This window comes from Bipolaris sorokiniana (genome assembly GCF_000338995.1).
Source record: "Bipolaris sorokiniana ND90Pr unplaced genomic scaffold COCSAscaffold_14, whole genome shotgun sequence".
Lineage (NCBI taxonomy): Eukaryota > Fungi > Ascomycota > Dothideomycetes > Pleosporales > Pleosporaceae > Bipolaris > Bipolaris sorokiniana.
The window spans coordinates 1190887-1213873 of record NW_006911908.1 but is presented as its reverse complement, the minus strand read 5'-3'; the positions used below and the strand labels follow the sequence as shown (position 1 = coordinate 1213873).

The 22987-nt window shown below is 50.7% G+C and overlaps 5 protein-coding genes across 5 annotated transcripts; 1 reads left to right on the top strand and 4 right to left on the bottom strand.

The window, feature by feature from the left end:
* Positions 1 to 1019: 1019 nt before the first annotated feature.
* Positions 1020 to 7258, bottom strand: COCSADRAFT_193357 (glycoside hydrolase family 18 protein; the record flags this gene model as incomplete). Its single annotated transcript, XM_007705810.1, has 7 exons — positions 1020 to 3085; positions 3163 to 5608; positions 5663 to 6180; positions 6236 to 6386; positions 6453 to 6602; positions 6735 to 7028; positions 7110 to 7258. 7 exons carry the CDS (start codon positions 7256 to 7258, stop codon positions 1190 to 1192), a joined length of 5604 nt encoding a protein of 1867 aa, XP_007704000.1. The 3' UTR covers positions 1020 to 1189.
* Positions 7259 to 8607: 1349 nt separating this feature from the next.
* COCSADRAFT_164013 (carbohydrate-binding module family 50 protein) lies at positions 8608 to 11260 on the top strand (the record flags this gene model as incomplete). The annotated part of the gene is made up of 2 exons (XM_007705809.1): positions 8608 to 8956; positions 9045 to 11260. The coding sequence occupies 2 exons, from the start codon at positions 8608 to 8610 to the stop codon at positions 11258 to 11260; spliced, it is 2565 nt and encodes an 854-aa protein (XP_007703999.1).
* Positions 11261 to 11317: 57 nt separating this feature from the next.
* On the bottom strand, positions 11318 to 13298 carry COCSADRAFT_346090 (uncharacterized protein; the record flags this gene model as incomplete). The annotated part of the gene is made up of 2 exons (XM_007705808.1): positions 11318 to 13196; positions 13277 to 13298. 2 exons carry the CDS (start codon positions 13296 to 13298, stop codon positions 11422 to 11424), a joined length of 1797 nt encoding a protein of 598 aa, XP_007703998.1. The 3' UTR covers positions 11318 to 11421.
* A 3089-nt stretch (positions 13299 to 16387) lies between these two features.
* Positions 16388 to 17917, bottom strand: COCSADRAFT_125850 (glycoside hydrolase family 10 protein). Its single transcript, XM_007705807.1, has 4 exons — positions 17803 to 17917; positions 17678 to 17741; positions 17313 to 17611; positions 16388 to 17246 (listed from the first exon to the last, which is right to left on the bottom strand). Exons 1-4 carry the CDS (start codon positions 17873 to 17875, stop codon positions 16492 to 16494), a joined length of 1191 nt encoding a protein of 396 aa, XP_007703997.1. The 5' UTR covers positions 17876 to 17917; the 3' UTR covers positions 16388 to 16491.
* Positions 17918 to 20061: 2144 nt separating this feature from the next.
* On the bottom strand, positions 20062 to 21815 carry COCSADRAFT_40323 (uncharacterized protein). Its single transcript, XM_007705477.1, has one exon. The coding sequence runs from the start codon at positions 21501 to 21503 to the stop codon at positions 20430 to 20432; it is 1074 nt and encodes a 357-aa protein (XP_007703667.1). The 5' UTR covers positions 21504 to 21815; the 3' UTR covers positions 20062 to 20429.
* Between the last annotated feature and the right edge of the window lie 1172 nt (positions 21816 to 22987).

The window sequence follows — 22987 nt, the reverse complement described above, 5'->3', positions numbered from 1 at the left end:
TGCAGGCAGCACTCAACCCGACCCCGTCTCGCATATCCAAAGAGCTGTCGTCGGGTATCACACTGCATCACAGAACTGATGCAGCGCATTCAACCCCATATTTTATACTCCTTGACAGCACACGTGGTATTCCAACGGTCCGATTACTGGGCGAGTACGAGTAGTACTAGTAGTTCATATACGAGACCCTATTTCAACATGATCGCCCAAGCACGCGCAGCATCGCTGCTAGTCAGCAGCGTCTGGCACTGTGTGCTCGTTGTCGTATCCTTGTGTTGTGAAAGCTAGGCACCGCCGGAAAAAAAACACATATTCGTAGATGAGAAGGATTTTAAGCGCATGACTGAATTTCCATGGTTACGAAAACCCTTCGATGAGGCAGCCCGGTGCGCACAGTCGCGTCCAGCGTTGCAGCCTCGGCTAAACTTTAAAAAAAAAAGACTCTACTTACACACTAAGCAGACTGCACGGAACAAGCTAGAACGGCGCTCGCGTGGCACCCAGCGTGTAGGATTCGCACATGGTAAAGCCAAAGATCGGCACGAAGAATGGCATATCCCATGCGTCGCAGGTGAACTAAGCGTCGTGGCGTGCAGTAGTCTTGCCCCCTAGCCCCCAACCCCCGGATTTTTGCCAGTGCCACGGTGACAGGGTGTCAGCCCTAAATGGGCGTCAGGAGCCAGCCGAGCCTTTGGCGTTTCTTTTGGCTCGTTGAAGGCTTGATGCATCAGAGTACTTCCTGGTTGAGCGCCGATGTAACCAGAAATTACTACATATATACAAGCTGCTCACAATGTCGGAGTGGATAAACATCTCTTTGGTGGCTGGCTGGGGGTATGGTTAAAATGTATTGGTAAAAGGTTCTAACCTCGAGACGAGCATGTTCAGCACACTGTAGCCTTCCTCGTTATCAATACTAATCTAAATTTAACCCCCCACGTCTCTGAATGATCAACATTACCAATCTTTCCTTCGAGTGTTATATGTTTAAACTCAGACGATACACATAAACTTAATGTCTTTATTCATTCGAATATACAAATCTCAACTACAATCATAATACATATTTACATTGCAAGAAATTGGGTGACTAATGAAAATAGGAAACATCAGGACTTGATGATATCCCAGAATCATGAGGATTGTGATAATAATAGAGATAAACACTGCTGCTGCAACTCCATCATGACTACAGCGGGTTGTTCCACTGGGGTAGGCCCTTCCACTTCGTTTCAAAGTCTTCAATCGCCTGTATGAAATCACGATGTTCCTTATTCACTTCCTTCTCCGCGGGCGATTGGTTCGGACCATCCTCCCACTTGTCCTTTTCTGCCTTTGTAACCCATGCATTTTTCATCGGCAGAAGGTACTTATCGACAAGGTCATTGGTCTTGGACTGCATCGTGGTGTATTGGCCTTTCATGTAAGTGAGCCACTCGGACTTGAGATTCTGCTTCGACCATTTTGCGTATCCAGGGCGTTGGTTGGCGGGTAGCAGAGTTGTGTCGAGGGCGTCGAGTATCTTTCCTATGCGATCCGTCTGGGTCTTCATGGTTGTCTGGGTGGTCGAGTGGCTCTGGTACAAGCGAGAACCCATTGTGCTGCGCATCTTCTGGAGAATGACCCTAGCCTCTGCATATTTGGAAATGTCCCTGGTCCAAGAGGTAGGGTCCCACGGATTTCCGCCCGCCCACGCCCTCGTCTTAGAAGGCGTGTTGATGGCAGACTCAAGGGCGATAAACTCGTCTTTCTTGTATGTCCTTGTCGGATATTGCGCTGCAATATGCATAATAGGGTTCCAGGCCTTACCTATGCCGCCGGTCGTGTCCTCATTGGGCCACACAAAAGGGGGTACATCCCACAGCTCATTGACATAGTCACAGAAGGAAACGGTGGCTCCCTGGGCCGCACCTGGCTTCGGGTCAGGTAGCTTAAACTTCCTCTTCTTGTCGAGGTATTGGAAGAACAGGTCGATCATCTGGGCCTCGAGGACGTGCTCTGTGTGATACTCGACGTCTTTAGCGCGATTTTGCAAGGGGTAGCCAAAGTCAAAGTTGTTGCATTTCTCGGGATGTTCCCACCCCCATTCCAAGCCTTTCAGCTGACCGCCCGGGGGGAAGTCGCTCGAGATGTCGCATGCCCGATCACAGGCCCTGACAAGTTTTTCCTTGGCTCTCTTGTCAAAAATGTGAAGTGCCTCGCTTCCTGCGTGGTAGCCATGGCCATGGCCATGGCTTCGCTGCTGGTGAGCATGGAAATGTGCGGCAATGGCATTTTCATCAATGGTGGATGTTGGCGTCAGCACTTCCCTCTTGTGCTTGGCGTCTGTCCAGATGCCGCCCTCATTGCTCGCTGCTAGGCCAGCGTATGCTTCCTGGCATGTGATTCCTTTTTCACCGTCTTTAGAAGGACAGAAATAATCACCGGCGTTGAGAGTAAGCGCTGGACCGTATACACCACCTCTCTTGACCAGGGACGACATGTGCCCGCCAGATATGTGCCTCGTGAGCAGACTGGTGCCATATCTGTGCATAGATTCCACATCAGGCCCGGCAGCTCCCAACCCCGATATGTTTCTGGTCACGTCGTCGTCTTCTGAGCGGCCTTCAATGAGAAGGCGGCTCCGATCTTGGAGACTTCTCTTGGAAGGTATTGGGCCCAGGTCGGGACAAGTGCCGCCTTTGATGATGGTTTTTTCCCACGGGTCCGTCAGGTTGACCTCGCCACCAGCCCAGCCAAATGTCTTGGGCGCCGTTGCTCTCGCAAACAAGCGAGCGCCGATATCGAGACCGTAGGTAAAGGGGCATGTTGCCGTGGTTGAGATGCCTGTTGCGAACTTAGTCGTTAGGCTGACCTCGCCCACAACTGCAGCGGCCGCCGGGTCAATCTTCCATTTGGGGTCGAAGCGAACGCCAAACTCTGCAGCAGCTGATAGCTTCAGGTTCACATCTCCAGATGCGGTGACCCCGGCGTAGAATTCAGGCTTTTTGATTCCCGAGAAGTCACCCGTCCGATCCAGGCTTGGCTTGCTGTTGTCGATGAGCTCGGGCTTGTAGGAATTGGTGTCAGGCATGACTTGGCGGACCTACGAGTGGTTAGCAATCTTTTTCCTTGTAGTGCGGGTTTTAAAGAAAAAGAGGCAAAAAGGGGTTTGCTACTCACTTCCCACTTAGCGATCTCCAGTTTGGTCTCAATCAAGCCAGCCATGCCGAGCGAGGCATCAATGCTGCCCTCGACTGTGAGCTGGGGACCTATGGTGGCAATTCCAGGAATCTTAAACGAGGCACCGGGGAATGGCAAGTTGAGAATGACCTTTTTCTGCTCGTACGTCACGCGAGCGAGGGCCTCGAGGGTGACGACACCAGTGACCCTGCCCTTGTTGTAGAAGGTTAGGTAGCTCTGCTCGAGGTTAAGGGGCAAGGTGAGACTCTCGACGATAAGGGTGAAGCCGAAGCTGGACTCGACCTCGATGTCGAGGACGGCCTGGCCGAGCAAATGACCATCGTAGTTGACACCATCTACCGTTCCGGGGCAGTCCCACGATTCGTCAAATAGCTTTGCCGTGACGCTGTCGTCGTACTTGTGCGTGAAGTCACGTTTGATCTCGGGTACGACGAGGGCGGCCAACCAGTCAAGGATACTCTTGCCGAACCAGCGCTCTTGCAGGTCTCGAGGGGCAATCTTGTCAAAGTGGAAGTCATCGCGGAATTCCTCCTCGAGCCAGCGCACCGGGTTCCCACCGACGTCTTCCAGCGTGCGCTTAGCCAGTCTCTTGCGGCCATGGACATCTCGCTTCCGGGTGGCAGAGCCGGCGACGATGTTTTTCCAGTAGTCGTCCTGGATGCTGTAGTCGATACGCATCTGCGTGTTGCCCATGTCACGCGGCACGCGGTGGAAGTCGTAGTCAAACGTCAGTTCGTAGACGATGGGCTCGAGGCTGGCTAGGTGCGAGAGGTGACGGGGCAGCAGCTTGACATGGTCGCTGGTACTGCCTGGGGCTGGCGTCATGCTCTTTGCGACTGCATACTTGCCTGGTCCGCAGCCCTTGGGCATCTGGAGAATGGTGCCCGGGACACCATGGCCAAGGCCAATCTTATGGCAATTGCTGTCAGGCGTATGGTCGTTGCAGACCATGCGCACCGTGTGCTCGCCCTCGGATATGGAGTCGTTGCAGTCAAAGACGTCCCAGTTGGAGCCGTCGCGTTTGTCGAGCGAGATCTGGAGCACCTCGGGCGAGACGAGCACCACGAACTGGAAGGCCGCCTCATTGGGATTGTCATCGCCGCCGTCAGATGTCTTGTCTGTCTTGAAGATGAAGTCGGTGTCGGAGCCGCCCTCAGGCGGGTGCTCAAACAGGTTCTTGAGGTCGACGGGCAGGAAGAGAGGCTCGCCATCCGACTCGCAGCAAAAGGTGCGGACACGTTCGAGGTGAGGGCCGCAAGTGTCGCTGCCGCCAAAGTACGAGTCGGTGATCTGTACCGTCTTCATGTCCGGACAGTGGCCATCGAAGCAGTTGCCGGGCTTCCCATACCACGCACAGTTCTTCCACTTGGACACTTCCTTCTCCGGGCAGCAGTATAGCTTCTTGGTATCAATATCCAGCTCCTCGAGAACCTCGACCAGTAGTAGCCCCGTAAGCGCTGCCAGTGGGTACGCGCGACCGACAATGCGCAAGATAATCTTGGCCACGTCGTCGAGGATATCCAGGACAGTGCCGGAGAAGGTTAGGGGCAGTTCACCACTGTGGCACTTTTCGCCCACGCCTCGCCACTTGCAAACATTCTTCTCACCCAGCGAGCTCTCGCAGCAGTGCGCCATCTGGCCATCCAAGCAGTCATGGCCACCACCATACTTGCTCATGTGTGTCATGACCTCGTCGTCTTTGCAGTAGCCATTGCACCATTTCGTCGCGCCTCCACGCCATGTGCACGACTTGGGGTCAGGCGCTCCCGATAAAGGACAGCAGAGAGCGCTCTTCTGTTTCTTGCCGCATTTTTGGTCAGTAATCTTGACCTCGCCCGACGGGCAGTCTTCAACACCACATTTGGTAATGTAGCACCTGTCGTTAGTACCCGTCCAGTTCTCGTCTCCTTTGTCAATCGACTTGAAGTCACCTAATGGCTTGGGGTCTAGGACCGCAGCTAGTGCAGTCATCTCGGCATCGTCCTGATCAATGGCCCAGATCAAATAGCCTCCAAGACCGAGCTTGGCCGCCATGTCTTTCTTTTGCTTGAACGTCTCCTTGTCATCAAAAGACACCCACTGGTCAGTATTCCACGTAATGTACTTGACACCGGCCTCCTTGTCGTGGATCGGCTTGATCTTTTTGTTCTTGATAATTTCTTGGATCTCGCGGTAGCTCAGGATGCCAGACTCGCCACTGCACGCTCCCTTGGTTGCACCTCCCTTGAAGAGACAGCCGGGCTTGTTGCACGACGGATCCGCAAGCTGGAATGCGCGACCATAGAATCCAAGACCCATGTTTAGCTTGTTTGCCGGGACATCATTTCTCCAGAAGAGATCAAATGCTAGACTCATCTCCGTCAGGTTGGTGTGGCCGTAGATATGAGAACCAATCGGATTTTTACGATCCCAAACACCGTGAAGACTGTTCGTACCGTTAGTCGGCGTGTAAAGAAAAGAAGAAGAAAAAATCACTTACTCATATGACATGACGTTGACAAAGTCGGTATAATCAACCGACTTGAGATCAAAGTGGCGCAGATACCAGAAGCTAGTCGGAGCTGTGTAAGACACAATGTACTTGACAGGCTGCTTCTTGTTCGCCTCCTGGAGCTCCTTTAAGAATTGGGTAAAGTTCACGCCGTCCTCAGGGACACCACCGCGGTCGTCCGCACCGGGGTACTCCCAGTCAAAGTCGACACCATCAAAGGCGTACATGCGGAGGAAGGACATGAGGTTGCCGATGAACTTAGAACGGTTCGCCTTGGTACTGACCATGTTGCTAAACACCTTTTGTAGAGGGCCCGGGTCGTTGTGCGTCCAACCACCAATGGCAATGATCATCTTGAGGGCCGGGTTCTTCTTCTTGAGGTTGGTGAAGTCTGTAAACAGCTTGTCGGGCAGGTTGTCCATGCCCACGATCTGGAAGTCGGGCTGAATAAAAGCAAAAGAGAAATACAAATGAGTCAGAGAGTTGACGGGGATGTCGTCCAAGCCCTATATCTCACGGTCAGTCGGACATACATAATGTTAGGTAGTAGAGTGCAATCACCATATCCTGACATTTGGAGTTGTATCTCCATGCCTCATAATATCCAATAACACGGTTGAGCTGGTCGGAAGACTTTTTCTTGGGGCCTGGCTGGTCGCAGTTGGACTGGCAACCGCCAGTAGCTCCGTGGTCCTTCTTATCACAGAAGTCCCTGTTTGTCCAATCGTCAATACTGATCTACAACGCCATCATCTTCATAGTTTGGAAGTGTACGTACTTTGTCATTCCGCAGAAACCCCACTTGCCACAGCAGACGTTCAGAGGACACTTTTGGCCAGGGATAGCTGCGTTCTTGCCGCATTCTGCCTTAGCATCGCAGTTGGACCAGCACACCTCATTGGGAGAAATTCCAGATGTGCCACAGGCTCTACACGAAGAGAGGAAAATATCAGCCATGTTCCAGAGCAATACGACACAAACCACGAATATAACGGTGAGAGTAAGAAAAAACATTTTTCAACAAGCTGAACGACAGGAAGGAACGGGAGGGGAGACGTACTTCTCACCGTAATTACACTGGCCAGTTTCCTTGGGACAGCATGCTTTGTTTTCGCAAGGGCGGTCAGGGCCACAGGTATAATCGTCGCCGCCGACTACCTGTCTCCCGAATAGGGAGGAGAGCTCTGTGCGTCCTATCAGGGATACGCCAGTCTCGAGTGACCCCGGGACGATTTCGCGCCCCTCAGCGTCAACGAAACCACTATTGTCATGAGCAACAACAAGACCGGAGCTGTCAGTACTGCAGACTGGTAGCTCATGGTCACGACGGTTCTTGGCCGAGTAATCAAAAGGTCTAAAATTTTGCGGTGACGAGTCAGCGCAATGAACTCTACCGGTCCAGGTTTTGGGACATGGCTCAGAGAAGTTTACTTACGAAATGACGGCGCGACAGGCACCGGGGATTTCGGGTACCTTAACCGCGTTGACACTACCAGGCCTTGCTGTGATGACTGCTCCAAGAGAAGGGGTAATGAGAGTAGATAGAAGCGCACAGCTCCATGAGAGCCGGAACCATGGTCCCATAGTTGCGTTTAGGGCTGAGTTTTTGGGGGCTCTGCCCAGCAACAGAAAACAATAATGATCAAAAGAATGTGTTCCCCAATGAGAGAGTGACGGAGGGTTGGAGAGTTTACAAGAAAATTAGAAGAGGGAGCATTTGCAGAGGCAACAAACAAAGTCAGCTACCAGATATCTATAAAGAGAAGTCGGCCGAAAAGAGAGAGGGTGCCGTGAAGTATCGTGTGATAAAAGAGCTTGGCTGGTGTTCTGGAGCAACCCGGCCCCCAATCTCAATCTTGATATCCATACTAAATTCCCTTACCCTGCATGTGCAAAAGGCCATGCTGGGACCCATGCGGCGAGGTCTCGGCTCTACTGTATTCTGGTACCTGGCAGGGCCCACAAGTATCGGATGTCGAAGTCAAAAGGTGATCTTCCTACTTTGCCATTCGTCCGCTCGGAGGGAACTGCCAAGCATTGCCTTTTTAGGAGAAAGGGTCGGAGTATATTGAATTACCATCTGATATGGTGCTTACTGATGGGGGTTAGATAGTATAGCGAAAAGCGGGCCGCTTCATTACCCCTGCGTGGACCCTGCGTGAACCCTGCATGTCCAAAGCGCATAAGCAATAGAGAGCAGAAAGCCTTGTCTCGGCGAGAACCGTCCCGTACCGGACTGCGACAGGCCAACGGTTCGCCTGACGCTAGGTTTAAAAAGTGGGGATTGAGCTGGCCGAAATCACTGTGTAGTTGCACGCCTTACACAGAAGCGAAATAACCCGGCACGTGTTCGTAGCATCCAGAAATCAAATTTGCATCCAATCTCGCCCCATCATGAAGAAAATCTCCCATTCAGGCAGGTAGTCGTAGATTAAAAAGCTTATGCATAGTACCTTGACCGTTCCCCTACGTAAAAACTTCCTAGAGTGGATTGCTCTGGTGGCGTGGACTGACGATCATTGATATCTTGGCAGCAGGCTCTTTTGATCCGCTCTATCACATCGGGCGCTTGCGTCCCGGCCAGTACGAGACGGGACGACGACAAGTTGAATTGGCTGCCCTTCCTCGGAGGAAATTTCTCTTGAACCTAGGCGACTGTTCTGTGCCTCCAGTACTCTAGAGTCATTGACCCTTTCTAAATTGCTTATCACTCTTGCGGTCCCCGGTTATTTCTCATGTCTAGGTAGACACATTACTCCCTCCATCCATTGTTTGGATGCACTACCCTCTTCTGCTCACTGTTCATTCTTTCAACTCTTGGTGAGAGAAGTAGGAAAACACGATCCATCAACATCATGGTGGCCTTGCGACGATTTTTTTTGAGTCTCGGGGCTCTTCTGAGCCTGAGCCCTAGCACTGTTTTCGCTGTCAAGATGCTCTACGACGATAGTCTTCCCGAGGATCTCGATGCGGCATGTTCTGCGGCCCTCATGGCTGATGTCGCTTGCGACCGTCTCGTCCCGGCCCTTCGCCATGACTTCTACTACCCTCCTGCCACGCTGACTCGCATATGTACCGCTGGGTGTGCTTCTGCGCTCCAGTCATGGGAGAGCTCTGTCCGGTCCACCTGTGGCAAAGACCTTGTCATTCCCGACCTTGACGCATCCCCCATCATGTTGCCAGCTAGCCGCCGGTACATCTACAACTTCACATGTCTCAAAGAGAACAATGTCTTCTGTGGCCCCGTTGCGGCCCTGGCAGCTTTCTTCACGAATCCTGGAGGTGAGTCCCCCACCCCGCGCACGAGTTCCTACATGACGTGATGGCCAATTTCAGACTCGCTAGCACATCACTACTAACAGCTTGCTAGTTTCCGCCTTCAACTATATCAATGAACTTCCCCAGGGCGCCGTTCAGCCCTCGGATTGTGACCCGTGTCTTGCAGCCAGACTGCGCGTGCGATCTGGGTCGCCCTACTTTGACGGCCCCGTAGTGGCCAGCGAGTCTATGTACCAAACCCTGACGTCCAGCTGCAGCATCACGGGCAAGCCTGCTACCACGTCTACAATTGACTATTTCACCGGCCAGCCGGAGCCCACTGAGTCAGCCTGCGACGGCACCACGTACCAGATCCAGGGCAGTGATGATTGCTACAGCATCTCCAAGGCACAGAGTGTCGGTACTGCCTGGATGCTGTCCGACAACCATCTCGCTGCGTATTGCTACGAGTTCCCAACTTCGGGTAGTCTCTGCATCACCAACACATGCAAGACCGTTACAGTCGAAGTCAACACGACGTGCAAAGCCATTGCTGCGGCTGCAAAAATCACAGCGCCACAGCTGTTGGCTTGGAATCCTGTTATTAACCCGGTTTGTTCCAACCTCAACATGATGAACGGCACCACGCTTTGCATCGAACCACCCGGACCTAAGCTGCCGCCCGCCCAGACAACAAATGTTCCTCCAGTAACGCCTACTTCTGCTGCTCCAATTCCCTCTAATACTGCCATTGGATCTAACAAGCCATGCGGCCGCTGGTACGAGATCGAAGCTGGCGACTACTGCAACCTGGTGACTCTCAAGTTTGCCATTTCTCTCAACGACTTCATGTTCCTCAACACAGGCATCAACTCCAACTGCACCAACCTTTTTGCACAGGAGAGCTACTGTATTCAGGCGGTTGGAGACATCAACAACTATCCTGGTCGTCCCGGATATGTCTCCATCACCATTGACCCCAGCGCATCCTTTACTGGCATCCCCTTCACCATGCTACCCAACGCCACCATGACCCTGGATCCAAGACCGACCCAGATCCCATTGGCTACCGGTGTCCGCGATGACTGCGATTTCTACTTCAAGGGCGATCAGTATCAGTATTCGCCTGACGTGTTCGGGTACTGGAATAGCAACTGCGAGATCGCAGCATCCAGCTACAACGTCGACTTTGACAGTTTCGTCGCTTGGAACTCGCTCACTACAAATGTCACTGACCCGGCATGCGTGTTCCAGGTTGGCCTACGGTACTGTGGCTCCTGGGGTCCGGAACCCACGCAAGCCACCACCACAGCGCCCGAGCCCACGGATACCGGGCCCCAGCCACCAGCTGCCACACACGAGGGCCAACCGTCAGACTGTGACGGCTGGCATGTTGTGTCTGGTAGTGACTCGTGCCGGTCCGTCGCCGACAATGCTGGAATCTCCCTTGCGACATTCCTCGAATGGAACCCTGCCGTCAGCGCCGACTGTACTGCCAACTTTTGGCTCGGACAGGCGTACTGTACGCACAGGCAGGGCCAGGGCATCAGCATCACAAGCTCTGCATCAAGCACGGCGTCAACGACAGCCAAGCCTACTCCCCCGGCTCCCACACACACCGGCCAACCTGCCGACTGTAACAAGTGGGATGTCGTGGCAGAAGGTGACAGCTGTGGTTCACTAGCCAGCGACAACGGCATCTCAGTCGATCAGTTCTTCGCCTGGAACCCTGCCGTTTCCAAGGACTGCATCACCAACTTCTGGTTGGGACAAGCATACTGTGTTGGCAGATCCGGTAGTGGCTCCGTCGTCACGACGACACCATCATCAACGAGATCCTCTACCCCGTCCCCAACGGCAGCTCCGACCCCTCCTGCGCCGACACACACTGGCCAACCGTCAGACTGCAACAGATGGGATGTCGTAGCAGAAGGCGATAGCTGTGGCTCCCTCGCCAGCGACAACGGCATTTCAGTCGACCAGTTCTTCGCCTGGAACCCTGCCGTTTCCAAAGACTGTATCACAAACTTCTGGCTTGGCCAGGCATACTGCGTCGGCCGATCTAGCGTCGGCAGTAATACTCCTACTACCAAGACGACATCGCAAACATCGACAGCAAAGCCGACGCCGCCCGCGCCAACGCATACCGGCCAGCCCGCCAACTGTAACAAGTGGGATATTGTACAGACCGGTGATGATTGCGCGTCCATGGCGCGTGACAACGGTATCACGGTTGATCAGTTTTCTAGCTGGAACCCTGCTGTCTCGAGGGATTGCGTGACGAATTTCTGGCTTGGGCAGGCGTACTGTGTTGGTATTTCTAGTTAGAGATATTCATTAAGATTAGTTATTTAATTGTATTGATACATGCAGCTAGGTGATTCATTGTTTATTGGAGACTTAGATACAAGGGTTACGGACGTATTAGTCTCTTTCTGCTGGATGTCCAGACGATAAACTCCTTATACTCATTGCAGTCTCTCGCCTGACTAGATAGGTGAAGACTCGCTATTTCCCAACAAGTCGTGCCCCGCCGTAGATCTATACTTGTCCCACTCAAAATCGAGCCACTCCTGCCGTCCCAAGCTTTCGAACAAACCTATGACTTCCTCGCTGGGTCTCCACTCGCCGACCTGCCACTGCACCACCGGCGGTGTTGATCCTGCAACAGCAGCATCGTCAGCCTTCTGCCTCTTGCTACCACGCCCTGCAATAAACTTGACACCCCATCTGTGACCCTTCTTCATTGGAAAGCCATATTTCTCCACGTCCCTGTCGTCTGAAGGGTCCCACCACAGATGCGTGAAAATCTCAGCGTCCTCGAGGCTCGGCATATTGTCACGAGTCAGAGACTTTGCAAATGCTGCAAGTAGAGGCTCAATTCGCTCCCTGCAGGGCTCAATACGGAACATATCCAGATCGTAGTCGTACTCGTCGTCCGGGTTGTCGCCGTACTCGGCATCGAGGTCCATGTCTTCGTCCGTGTCGGTTTCGCGGGGGTAGTGTTTTGTGTCTGAGATCTTATACCCCCCTTGTTCAGAGTCGTGCGGATCTTCGCCACCAGGGCCGACAAAGTACCACCGCCCGTCTGGGCGGAGGGAATGAAACTCGAGCCGGAATCGCCGCATCTGTGTCCACTGCTGGTCCTCTGACGCTTCGGGGCTGGGGAACAAGTCGGGAGTGACCATAGCACGCACGTCAAACAGGCTTAGCTGCGCACCGAGCTTACACAGGCCGATAGAGACCGGGTCCTTCTCCGCGGGATGGATCAGGTTAGGCCGTGCCACGGACTCGTCATGCTTGGGGCGCGAGAAGAAAGGCCAGAAGTACAATGCAGCTCTAGTCAAACTGGCGGGGATCCTTTTTCCGCCGAGGTGCTTCTCTTGGTCCATAATGGCAGCGCCAAACTCGTGGCGGGCGTCTCGGAGGGGGCCCTCCCATGGCCAGGTGTAGTACTCGCGCATCACCCTACTTGGCATAGAGGCCGGCATAGGCCGCTCCCACAACCAGGGGGCATTCCATTCTTTAACAGCTGGCAAGTGGACAAGGCACTGTAGCGGCACGAGGGGAGATAGAGGGCGTATGTCTGTCGCGTTCTCGGCGCCGGAGCCATACGATCTTGACCTGATGGCCAGTTTGCTCACAAAAGGCAAATCTGGTAGTGTCTCTGAGTCCTGCAGCTGCAGGCGGCGCGAGTGATACCTGCGATGGTGGCAACTTGGCTCTTCTGGGTCAAAGTTTTGCGGCTGGATTTCGAACCTGATGGCTATACTAGCTGGAGGATCCTCAGTCTCGTCGTAGGCGGTGGCAATCTGCTTGTAGAAGGTATGAATGCGTGCCGACATGTGGGCGCTGACGACAATGGTTTCCTCAGCAGGTTCATGGCATGCCAGTGGCTTCTCTGCATACTCATCAACCAGGAGGAGCGGTAACGGGAGATCATATTCGCAAACTCCGAATTTTGCGTCTAACGCTGCTTTGGCCGTTTCAAGAATCTCATTCTCAAAATCTGGATCCGTCTCGCGAAGCGGCATATTGACTGATACAATGTTGGGAATTAGTGGTGGAAGGGACGCGGAGTGGAGGGTAGCGGAAACGACCATTATATAGCCGGGGGGGCCCCTGTTTGCTTCGATCTTAGCCTGAGCTTGCCTCTTGAAGACGTAGTGGGATCGCTCGTAGGTGGGTCCATTATAACAGGTCCACTTAGCGATCGACGTTGCGACAGAATCCTTTCTTCCGATAGAAAGATAATCGCCCCTTTCTTTTGCTCTAGTTTAGTAAATGTTCTTCGCTTCCGAGCGACCTTGCAGCTACTGATGAGGACGATCAGTAGAAACATACCACTCCACTGTAAACAAGCCATCTTTGGATGGCGGCGATGCGTTTGGATGTGACACTTGGTGTGAAATAAACAATGACGTACTAGGATAAGGTTAATGCTTTTTGTTCCATTCCTGAGATGGGAGTTTTATTGAAGTACGTTGAACATATAGCTATGACCTCGCGAGAGGAGTTAGTGCCTCAACTCTTGACTGTTTGCTTACTACTAACCCATATCGCTTATCTCCGGGGTGTAATGGCGTTAGAAACAAGCACAGACTACGACCTGATATTGTTAAATTATACAGCTGCACAAATTTTTATATTATAGATGAACTGAGTTTTACTAAACCGGGGGTAATGCTTTAGAGCGGTGGATACACTCCACGGATCAAGGCCATTCTTAGTGATACGAAATTCATAACATATTGTAACGGCATCCGAACGTACCCCTGAACAACTGGAATTTTTAAGTATTCGCAGCTTCAGGCCTTGAAGGAGAGCGCGAAAGATCATTTCACACATCCCTTGGGGCACGTCGATCGACGTTTCACTCGAGGCAGCGATGTTCGCAAACTAGTTACATATATAGAATTTCTTTCTTAAAAGAGGCAAAGATCAGTCGACCGTGAAGCAAATCACGCTAATGCTACGTACTCTTTATATGACTGCTGACATGGAAACGTTCATAACCCTTCTAATTTGGCTCACATATCATCTCCATACAGATCTACGAAAGCTAAAAAGGCCACTCGAAAAAGTACGTATACTCTACAGCTCCGGGCCTGTTTGGTTGGAAATCCGTTTTCCAACTGTTAAACTTAATCTAATAACAATATGATCTACGTCTAGAATACTGAGGTGAAAGCGGAGGCGGAACACGGAGAACCGAACAGGCCCTCCGTGATATTCGTCTACAATGTTTATTTTCTGCAAAGAAAATCAGACCAACATGTATTCTGATAAACAGATCCTAGCAAGAGATTTCAAACCCAACTATATGTAGTCTTTCATACGAAACTTTTCAACTGAAGGTTTACACCCGAGTAAGAGGTCAGCATGGCAAAAGCCCCTATGAGTCGAACAACTATAGTTATAAAAAACAAGGGAAGAAAGAAGACTACCTTATAACCCCAGATCTCTATAGTAAGTATATGCAAGTGAGTGATAGCTTGTACGCTATTCACGATCATGCGCACTCGCCTTAGACGACTTCTACCAGATTCATCAAGTGCAGTACTACCCAAGCAATACCGAAGCCGTCAGTCTGACCCCCACTTGTATTCCAATGGGTATGATATTCGATATCAGGATTCTGCAATATTATTTGCGATACGAAAGGTCAAATATATCGAAGTTTTACACATGGTAAAAAGGAAATCTAGAAGTACATCAAGCAGTATCACATCTGTTTAGACGGCTGCTGTTCCATCGCCAAGTTAACAGCATACACAATCGTTTCATCCCTAGTGTACACCATGGCGTGTTTCTTCCTCTTGCAGCCTCTACTATTCCTCTCTTGTTAGTTAATTTTACTCGCGCATATACATACCCAGACTAATGACAGAGTACAGGGATCACTTGTATATTTGCTATCCCTCATAATCTAGTAGTCCGGCAGGGTACATAGTTGTATGTCAACATCATCTGCAAGTACAAGCTTGCTAGCTTGTAATGGTGCTGTTGAAGTTGATGTATGTCTACTACTCTCGCAGTAGGTGCACAACTAATTTAATCGGCTGCAACCATCTTCGTATGGCAATCAACATCAATGAATCTACTTTATATAAGCAGCTGCTAAAAAGGTTTGTGAATCGTATATTGACAAGTGTAAAGTCACAACACTGATTTAGATCCATTCCAAGTAACTGCCTATCAGACCCATGGTGGAGGAGGGTGAGACCTTCACGTGGGGATTCGACGGTACCATACTTTGACTGTTGGCTGTACTCAAGATAAGAAATCTATCCCTAACAATAAAAGGGCAGATGACCAAATTTAACAATGATGCTTTTTAGATGATCCTTGAATTTACTGACCGGAACTGAGAGAATATAACTACTGGCCCCTTTAATGAATGTGAAATGACGACTACAGCGCCCGTGTGGAGCCTTCCGGATGTAAAAGCCTCAAGTATAGATAGGAAAATTCAACCCAGCTAACTCTTAGACCAAGATTGAGTACAACTCGTTGTGGCAGCGTAGTGGAAAACAAACGATTTCTGGTACGACCTCACCAAAAGTGTCGTAAGTCATAACATGGGAACTTTAGAACGAACAGGGTCAGTGTTCGTTTGCGAAGAAAAAAAAGGGTAGCATTTGTCTTGACGAATCAATTTTTACCTCTATGCCATGTGGGGCGTCGTATACCGCCTCTAGAGGGTTAACTAGTACTTGTAGTTAGAACATGGCCACATTCCTTTGGCATCAGACGAAAGTCCCTCTATTGTATTATCGAATCAAGTCACTTTGGCTGAATTTGCTGCAAATTGTAGAGAGTATACACGAGCCATCGAGTCCCTTCGTTTCCTCTTAAATGGTCAATGGCTTCTCCAATTTGGACCACGCCTAAAGTATTCATTCAGTAAATCTTTATCTAGTCTAGTAATGGAAAAGCTTACTAAGTACAAATCATGAGCAAGATCTAGTGGATACAATTCTACCCCTCCCTGGGCCCATTCGGCGATAAAATTCGTGCGGGTGCTTTTGCACAAAGAAATCCGTCTTCGGGGTCTGCATGGCCGGGGCAAGCATGAAAAAGAACGCCTTCTTAGCCCGTAAGTGTTGCAGTCTCTTTACGTATGTACATGTAATGATATGAAGCATTGATTAACTGTCTTGGTACATGGGGCCACGTCATGTTGGTATTACCCGTAAAACATACTTTATCGTTACTACGGACGTTAAGATAGGAAGCGCAAGGTTCGCGCTGACATTATCAGCTGACTAATTGTGTAGCCTGTTTTCTAAGGTTTATTGATGCCAGAAAGTTACATCGAGCTGGTGAGTTAGAAGGTGCGCACACCAACGGCATTACGCATCACGCTATTGTGATACATCTTAAGAAGTCTATGATCAACGTGAATTTCGCACATTCATTCGTAATACCAAACGATCTAAAATAACGATAGTAAGCGAAGCGATAGGATTCGAGAAAGAAGCTATATACACCTAGCTAGAACACACTAGCCATCTGACTGCCTCCCAATATATACCCGGTTGAAGTTCAAAACCTTCTTATAACGCGTTGACAAGGGATTTGTAAGCCTGCTTGGGCTGGTAGTTGGTGTCGAACAAGAGAGGGCGGTCGTTGGCGCGCCAGCTGTCCTTGTCGGAGACACCCCAGACAGTGATACCAACACACTTTGAGACGGCAAGACAACCGTTCATGACGGTGAGGAAGTCGCTTGCTGCGGAACCGGCGATATCAAGCTCCGTGACGGCAATCTCCTTGACATTGGCGGCGGCCAGTGTCTTGAGGGCGTTGGGAACGCCGGAGGCTGGGTTCCAACCGCCAGGTGCGGCAAGATGGGCTTGTGTGCCAATACCGTCAATGGGAATGCCCTGAGACACCCATTTGTTAACGTGTGCGACCATACCGGTAGTAACCTTGGCGTAGTTGGCAATATCCAGGTTGTAGTCGTTGATGTAGAGCTTGGCGTTGGGATCAGCGGCGCGTGCGGCGCGGAAAGCGATACCAACAAAGTCTTCGCCGAGGACACGGCTGAAGACGCTGTCTCGAAGTTGGCCATTCTCGGCGAAGATCTCGTTGACAACATCCCACTGCAAGATCTTGCCCTTGTAGTGCGTGACGATCTGTGTCACGTGGTTCTGGATGACGGAGGTCAGGGTAGCGCGGTCGTTGATCTGTGTAACCCACGTCGGCAGCTGCGAGTGCCAGAGGAGTGTGTGACCACGCAGAAGCTTTCCGTTCTGGGTCGCCCAGTTGACGACATTATCAGCGTTGGTAAATGTGAATCTTCCACGCGATGCTACGTACGAAGTCAAGTTAGTTTACGATCATGGATCCAGAGTGAAAGAACAAGTCTGGTACTCACGTTCAGTAGCATCCCACTTCAAGCTGTTCTCATGCGTGATCTGCCCAAAGCTATTCTTGGCAATCGTCATAAGGGGGGCGTTGTTCAGGTGGTAGTGGTCAATTTCAGTGCCAAAGTAGACCTTTCCCTTGGCCTTGAACTTTGCGTGCAATTCACCTGCAGCTCCTGAGCCTCCACTGCCGCCGCCACCGCCGCCACCTCCACCATTGCCTCCAGTAGGAGCAGGTTCGCTATTGGCAGTAGTAGTAGGAGCGGGAGACCCACCACCTGTACCAGGAACGCACTGGGAATAGTAATCACTGCAAGTAATGGTTAGCGAAATATTCATAGAAGAATCTCTGCGAATCATCAGAAAGAGCTCTTACTTGACCTTGTTACACACCGTGCCGGAAACGCATGATGTGGAACCGCCCCATCCTATACCACCACCTATTCAAAGCAAGATCAGTAAACTGTTACAATTCAGAAGCCGTTTTGAGGAACGACCTACATTGGCCGTATAGGGGAGATTGGCCGAGAACGACAGCGGGGGCGACGACGAGTGCGAGAGTAGAGGCGCGCATGATGGTAGCTTCCTGGTACTCGGGAAGATCGATGGTCGAGAGCTAATAAGCAATAGATTCACGACTTTATAAATGGATTTGCTTTCCTCTTATTCTCTGGTCACAAAGATGACAGCCAAGACTTAGTCAAAGTGTTACAATCAAAACCCGCTTGAATAAAAAGCCAAGAGGGCGGAAGCGGAGATCGACATATTGGGAAAGATGGAATCCCACGAGTAATGAGGCGGGGTACATGCTTCCTATACTACGCCAAGGCTCCGTCCTTCCGGAGTCCACTGTTTTCATCAATAGCGAGATGGCACATGGGCAGAGTGGAGTGGAAACACCCGACCTTGAGTCCCCAACCCTAGGGCCGGACTTAGGTCTTCAACTCGAGTGTGTATCCGTATTCCGAGTGGGTGAGCAAATGTTGCAACACAATTCCTGGTCGAGTCCACGAATGGCATGTCTACAATAACAAGGGTCCATATATATCTTCATTTGCAGCGACTCGAAGTTGATGAGGAGAGCTATATTAACTGACCAATAACGTTGCCCAAACATCACAAATGTGCGCTGTGCTAATATGGTTGCACGGAGCCAATTGCCGCATAGGTTGTCGCTCTGCTTGGCAAACGATTTGCTGACCGTAATACCTTTGACTAGTAAATAGACTGATCATACTAGAGGTACTTAAGTTAGGTTAAGAGCAACAGTCAAAGGGGAAATCCGACACCTAACGGGATCGAGATCGAGGCCGAGGTTAAAAGCAACAGGTTGATAAGGCGAGGCGCTATGCCCGATACGACTGGTGACATTGCAAGGACCACTTGGTATACATAGTTGCCGGCAGTTCCGGCAGTTCCGGCAGTTCGCATCGTAATTGCATTACTACTCAGTTCAGATGACAGCTAACTACGTTCTTTGGTTATTTTTTTGAAGGTTGCCAGTACCGAAATGTTGCAGGTACATACGTATTGAGCTAGTATTTAGCACAAGGGTGTGCCTCGATGGTACGAGATGGCTGGATCAAAATTACAACGCACGAAACTGGTGTTTATGAGTTGTTTATAGTTTCCAGAAAATACAAGGATATTTAACCATAATTTCCAACCGCTATTAAATGCATGGGGTCTGTGATATGGTTTTTCGCATGGGTTATGGGGATATTGCCACAGGAGATTCTACAAACTAAGGGCAAGAACTCGCTGCACGAGTCAATAGATCTAAATTCATGATTGATTTTTCGAACATAAGAACGGACCATCTGTGCTTTTTCAACAGTAGAATAAGTACAACACAGCTTTCGTGTGGAAAGATTCTGAGCAGGTGGTAGGGCACCCCCACCGCCCAGCTTTAGGGCAAAGCTTTTCCACCCTAAGCAGCAGACTACGGCACAATACCAAGACCAAGATACTCATAAGAACAGACAGGTGATTAGAAGAGTAGTAGTACGATAATAGATCGGCTGGCGCTGATGAGCAACTAGGCTAAGTACAGAATATCCACCAAAGCGCTACTATGCATAATCAGTGGATCATGCGCCACTGCGATAACACAGCAGAAGTTTTACTCTCAAAGAATAGGCGAAGTCAGGCAATATTGCAACTCCGTAAGCGCTGCGCTTCGCCCATCCGTATGCCCTAAGAGAGGGCTTCAGATAGGACATTAGACCTGAATAAATAAACAAACAGCAGAAGTTATTTCGAACTCCATCCCAAAAAAAACCGCTTCAAAAGCCATGGCAGGCTAAGCTTCGCATTACTTACACCCCACGGGAAATATAGCAGTCAAGAACAAAAATTAAGTTTTTTCGTGCCTCGTCCTGCTAAGTAATCCTCGATATCCTCGACCGTTCATAACCCAAGATTCTCCACAAGAACACATGACGAAAGAACTACATTTATCCCAACAACTCAGGCATGTCCGGATACATTCCTTCATAACAGTCCGATGGCTTAGGTACGTCATCCCCCAACCCCAACCGCGCGTCTCCCAAGACACAGTAGAAAACTTCGTGAAGAAGCGTCGAACAATATCATCTCACATCTCATCAAGATGGTCATGATTTAGAGAAAACCAAATAGTCCTGCTGCCAAGGATTGTACAAGGAGCTACCTACCTATGATACCCTTCCAATCACCGCATTTCGAGCCTTTGGGTAAGAAAATGTATTGCGCTCTGCAATCGGAGTGGGAGAACCTTTTGCGATCACTCAGGCATACCGCGTATGAAAGAGAAGGCTAAGAAAGCAATGTGTTCGCAACAAATGATGCGATTCCCAGTTTCAGTATAAATGCGTAATACTTTATGCCTCTTGCTTGTACGAAACAGTCGCTGTCAGCGGCATCGTACGCTGCTCAATGTATCGAGCATGGAAGGATGAGATCAAAGTACAAAATATCCATCATGAGTCAACAAGCATCGAGTAGGATCAAAAGTCCATGGTAGTGAAATGCTGACATCATACTATCTGGGGTGCCTTGACGATTATTTTTATTACAAGTTGGAATAAATTTTACCATGTAGTAATTTTTTTTTTTTACCAAAGACGCTCTCAATCAAATTTCCTGTATCATCGCAGCCGTTGTGTAAGCTTTATCGACTTTGCCTTTTCAGGCGCTAACAACTGGCCCGTCCCCAATTCTAAATCCGGTGTACTACCGTCTCCCGGGCCGATGAGTCCAATGTGATCGACACTTGCTTCAAACGTCTTTACAGACTCCTTTCTACTCTGGCATCTTAAGCTGAGCTCGTCCATTTTGGTGAAAGGGCCGGTGTTGTTGTCACCTGTGTCGGGGTGCGACTTCTTACACTCAGTCCATCTGCTGAGATTGAGGGAATTGGTGCCGAGCGTCCTTCGGTTGCTGAGGAGGTCTTTGTGCTTGACGATGCTGACGAGACGGTTGAGAACTGAAAACTCGATTTTGAGCTTGACGCTATACACGGCCGTCTTGTAGGTTGTTTGGATTTGGTAGTGACCTGAGAATTGGACGGCGAGAAGGGTAATGTCGAAGATTAGGACGATGACGTTGATGATGATGAGATGCCTGAGGAGCTTCTTGATGGGCTCCGGAGCCTTGCCGTCATGGCCACCCAGCAGGAGGACCGTCTCGTAGATGTAAATCAGGGATATGATTGTTTCCTGGACGACTATGACGACAAGTTGTATCTTGTCGTAAATCAAGAAGCTGGGGAGGAAGCGAGCGGAATGCTTGGAATTGGCGCCCATGGCTAGGGTGAACAGTGGGACGCCAAGGACGACGCCAGTGAAGATGATCATGTACAAGACCCAGCGAATCCGGGCCTTGTCCCGAACAACCAGATGGAGACGCGAATACAGGACGACTGATTGTCCAATGACCATGCATGCCCAACCGATACCAATGATGGCGCTTGACAACAGGTCTATCTTGGTGACTTGGAAGAACTTGAGGACGAAGCCAATAGCGTGAGGAGCGATGCCGAAGGTTGCAATGAAGAAGCTCCAAAAGTACAGTCCTGTGCGTTGCTTGAAGACGGCAAAGATCAGGAACATGGTCTCGATGACATTGTACAAGGAGATGGCAAGAAAGGCAGCCATGGTCATCAGTATGCCTAGACTAGCAGTGACACCACCGACTATGCCTATCTCCTTCTCTTGCGCCATGGTCGAGGCGGCGGGTGCGTGGAGGAGAGGTGGGGAGTGTGCTAATTAGGTACGAATCCGGACGGAACAGATGACGGTGATCTGTGAGGGGAACATGGAGAGCACATGAGGTCAAGGGATTAATCTACAGAAGATATGGTATGAGGGGATTCCGGGGCGTGGGGGATTATACGAGGGATACCAGTGGGCAAAGCTAGCCGATGGCACGTGCCGCCTCGCCACGGCAAACCTTGGGGGGTGGTCGCGAGAGGTGGGAAAGGTGCATGTGTGTGTGTGTGTGTGTGTGTGTGTGTGCAGTGTAGGTAGACCTAGAGTAGATGGACGGGATGGCGAAAGGGAAAGGGGCATGCGGCCGGATCGCCTTCCCCGGTGGCGAGGCTGTGCGATTGGTGCGGGCGGGCTGGCCATGGACGCAACGCCGGCTAGTTGGCCATGTGCTGGGCGTCGCGGATTTGGGCGTCCAACAATGGCGTCTGCGCCCGCGTGCCTTGGAATGTGATTGTGCTGCTCATTTGCGGGCTTCACGGCCTCGCCCGCGCTTTTGCACGTCAAGCCATGACCTGCATGTGCATGCGCCGCGCCATACAATGGCCCCCTCCGACGGCTTGGTCACTGGAACAGGACCAAGTCGCTTACGAAGATCCCGTCCGATCCACGATGCCGTATCTGTGGGACAGTCTCAGCCGTAGCGTAGTACTGACTTCCTGACATGTACGTCTGCATGCCTTGTTGGTTAGCCAAGTTTAGTAGCGCTGAGATTCTACATTCTGCACGACTTAGGACACAAAGCTTATACGGCCTGTTCACCGTTCGCAAACCGGAGCCCACAAGCATCGACCTTGTTTACACCTAGCAGCAGGTGTCTGATCCTGGAGTTCATACACGCATGGCCCGCTTGCGTCACTAGCTGGAGGCCTAGGGACCACGCCAATATAGCCTCTCTTTGTCTGAGCCATACAAGATAAACTTTATAGTTCCTACCAGCACGCTGCCGATCGACGCTGAACTGTGTGACTGCTCTGGAGTATCAACGGGTGGTTCTTGTTGTGCGCATTGTTCTGAACAGTTAATAAACTTTGATCAAGCGAGCGAAGACTGTTCAGCCACACTATATATTTGCCCATACGGTTTGTTCCTCGCCCATATACCCATACGTAGCAGCTTCTCCAGACTATTGCAGCCGAGCATTCGTTATGGTTGCTTGTTCGACTGTATTTGCGATTCAGCTATCCAGCCAAGCCGGCGTGAATCCTACTCAGGTAGGCACACACCAGGTCTTCGCAGTGATATGGCCATGCAGCCATCAGTCTCCAAGTTAACTTGACAAAAATGAGTGATTGGCTCAGATCAAGGGCTCGCTGACCTCAGAATACTAGTCCAACTTGGCCATCACGAATGAATGGCACACAGCAATACCTAGGTCCCGCCCTTTTTGATACCGAGCGCGCTGCTCTGGGCTATGCAAGCCATGATGAAACTGGTGA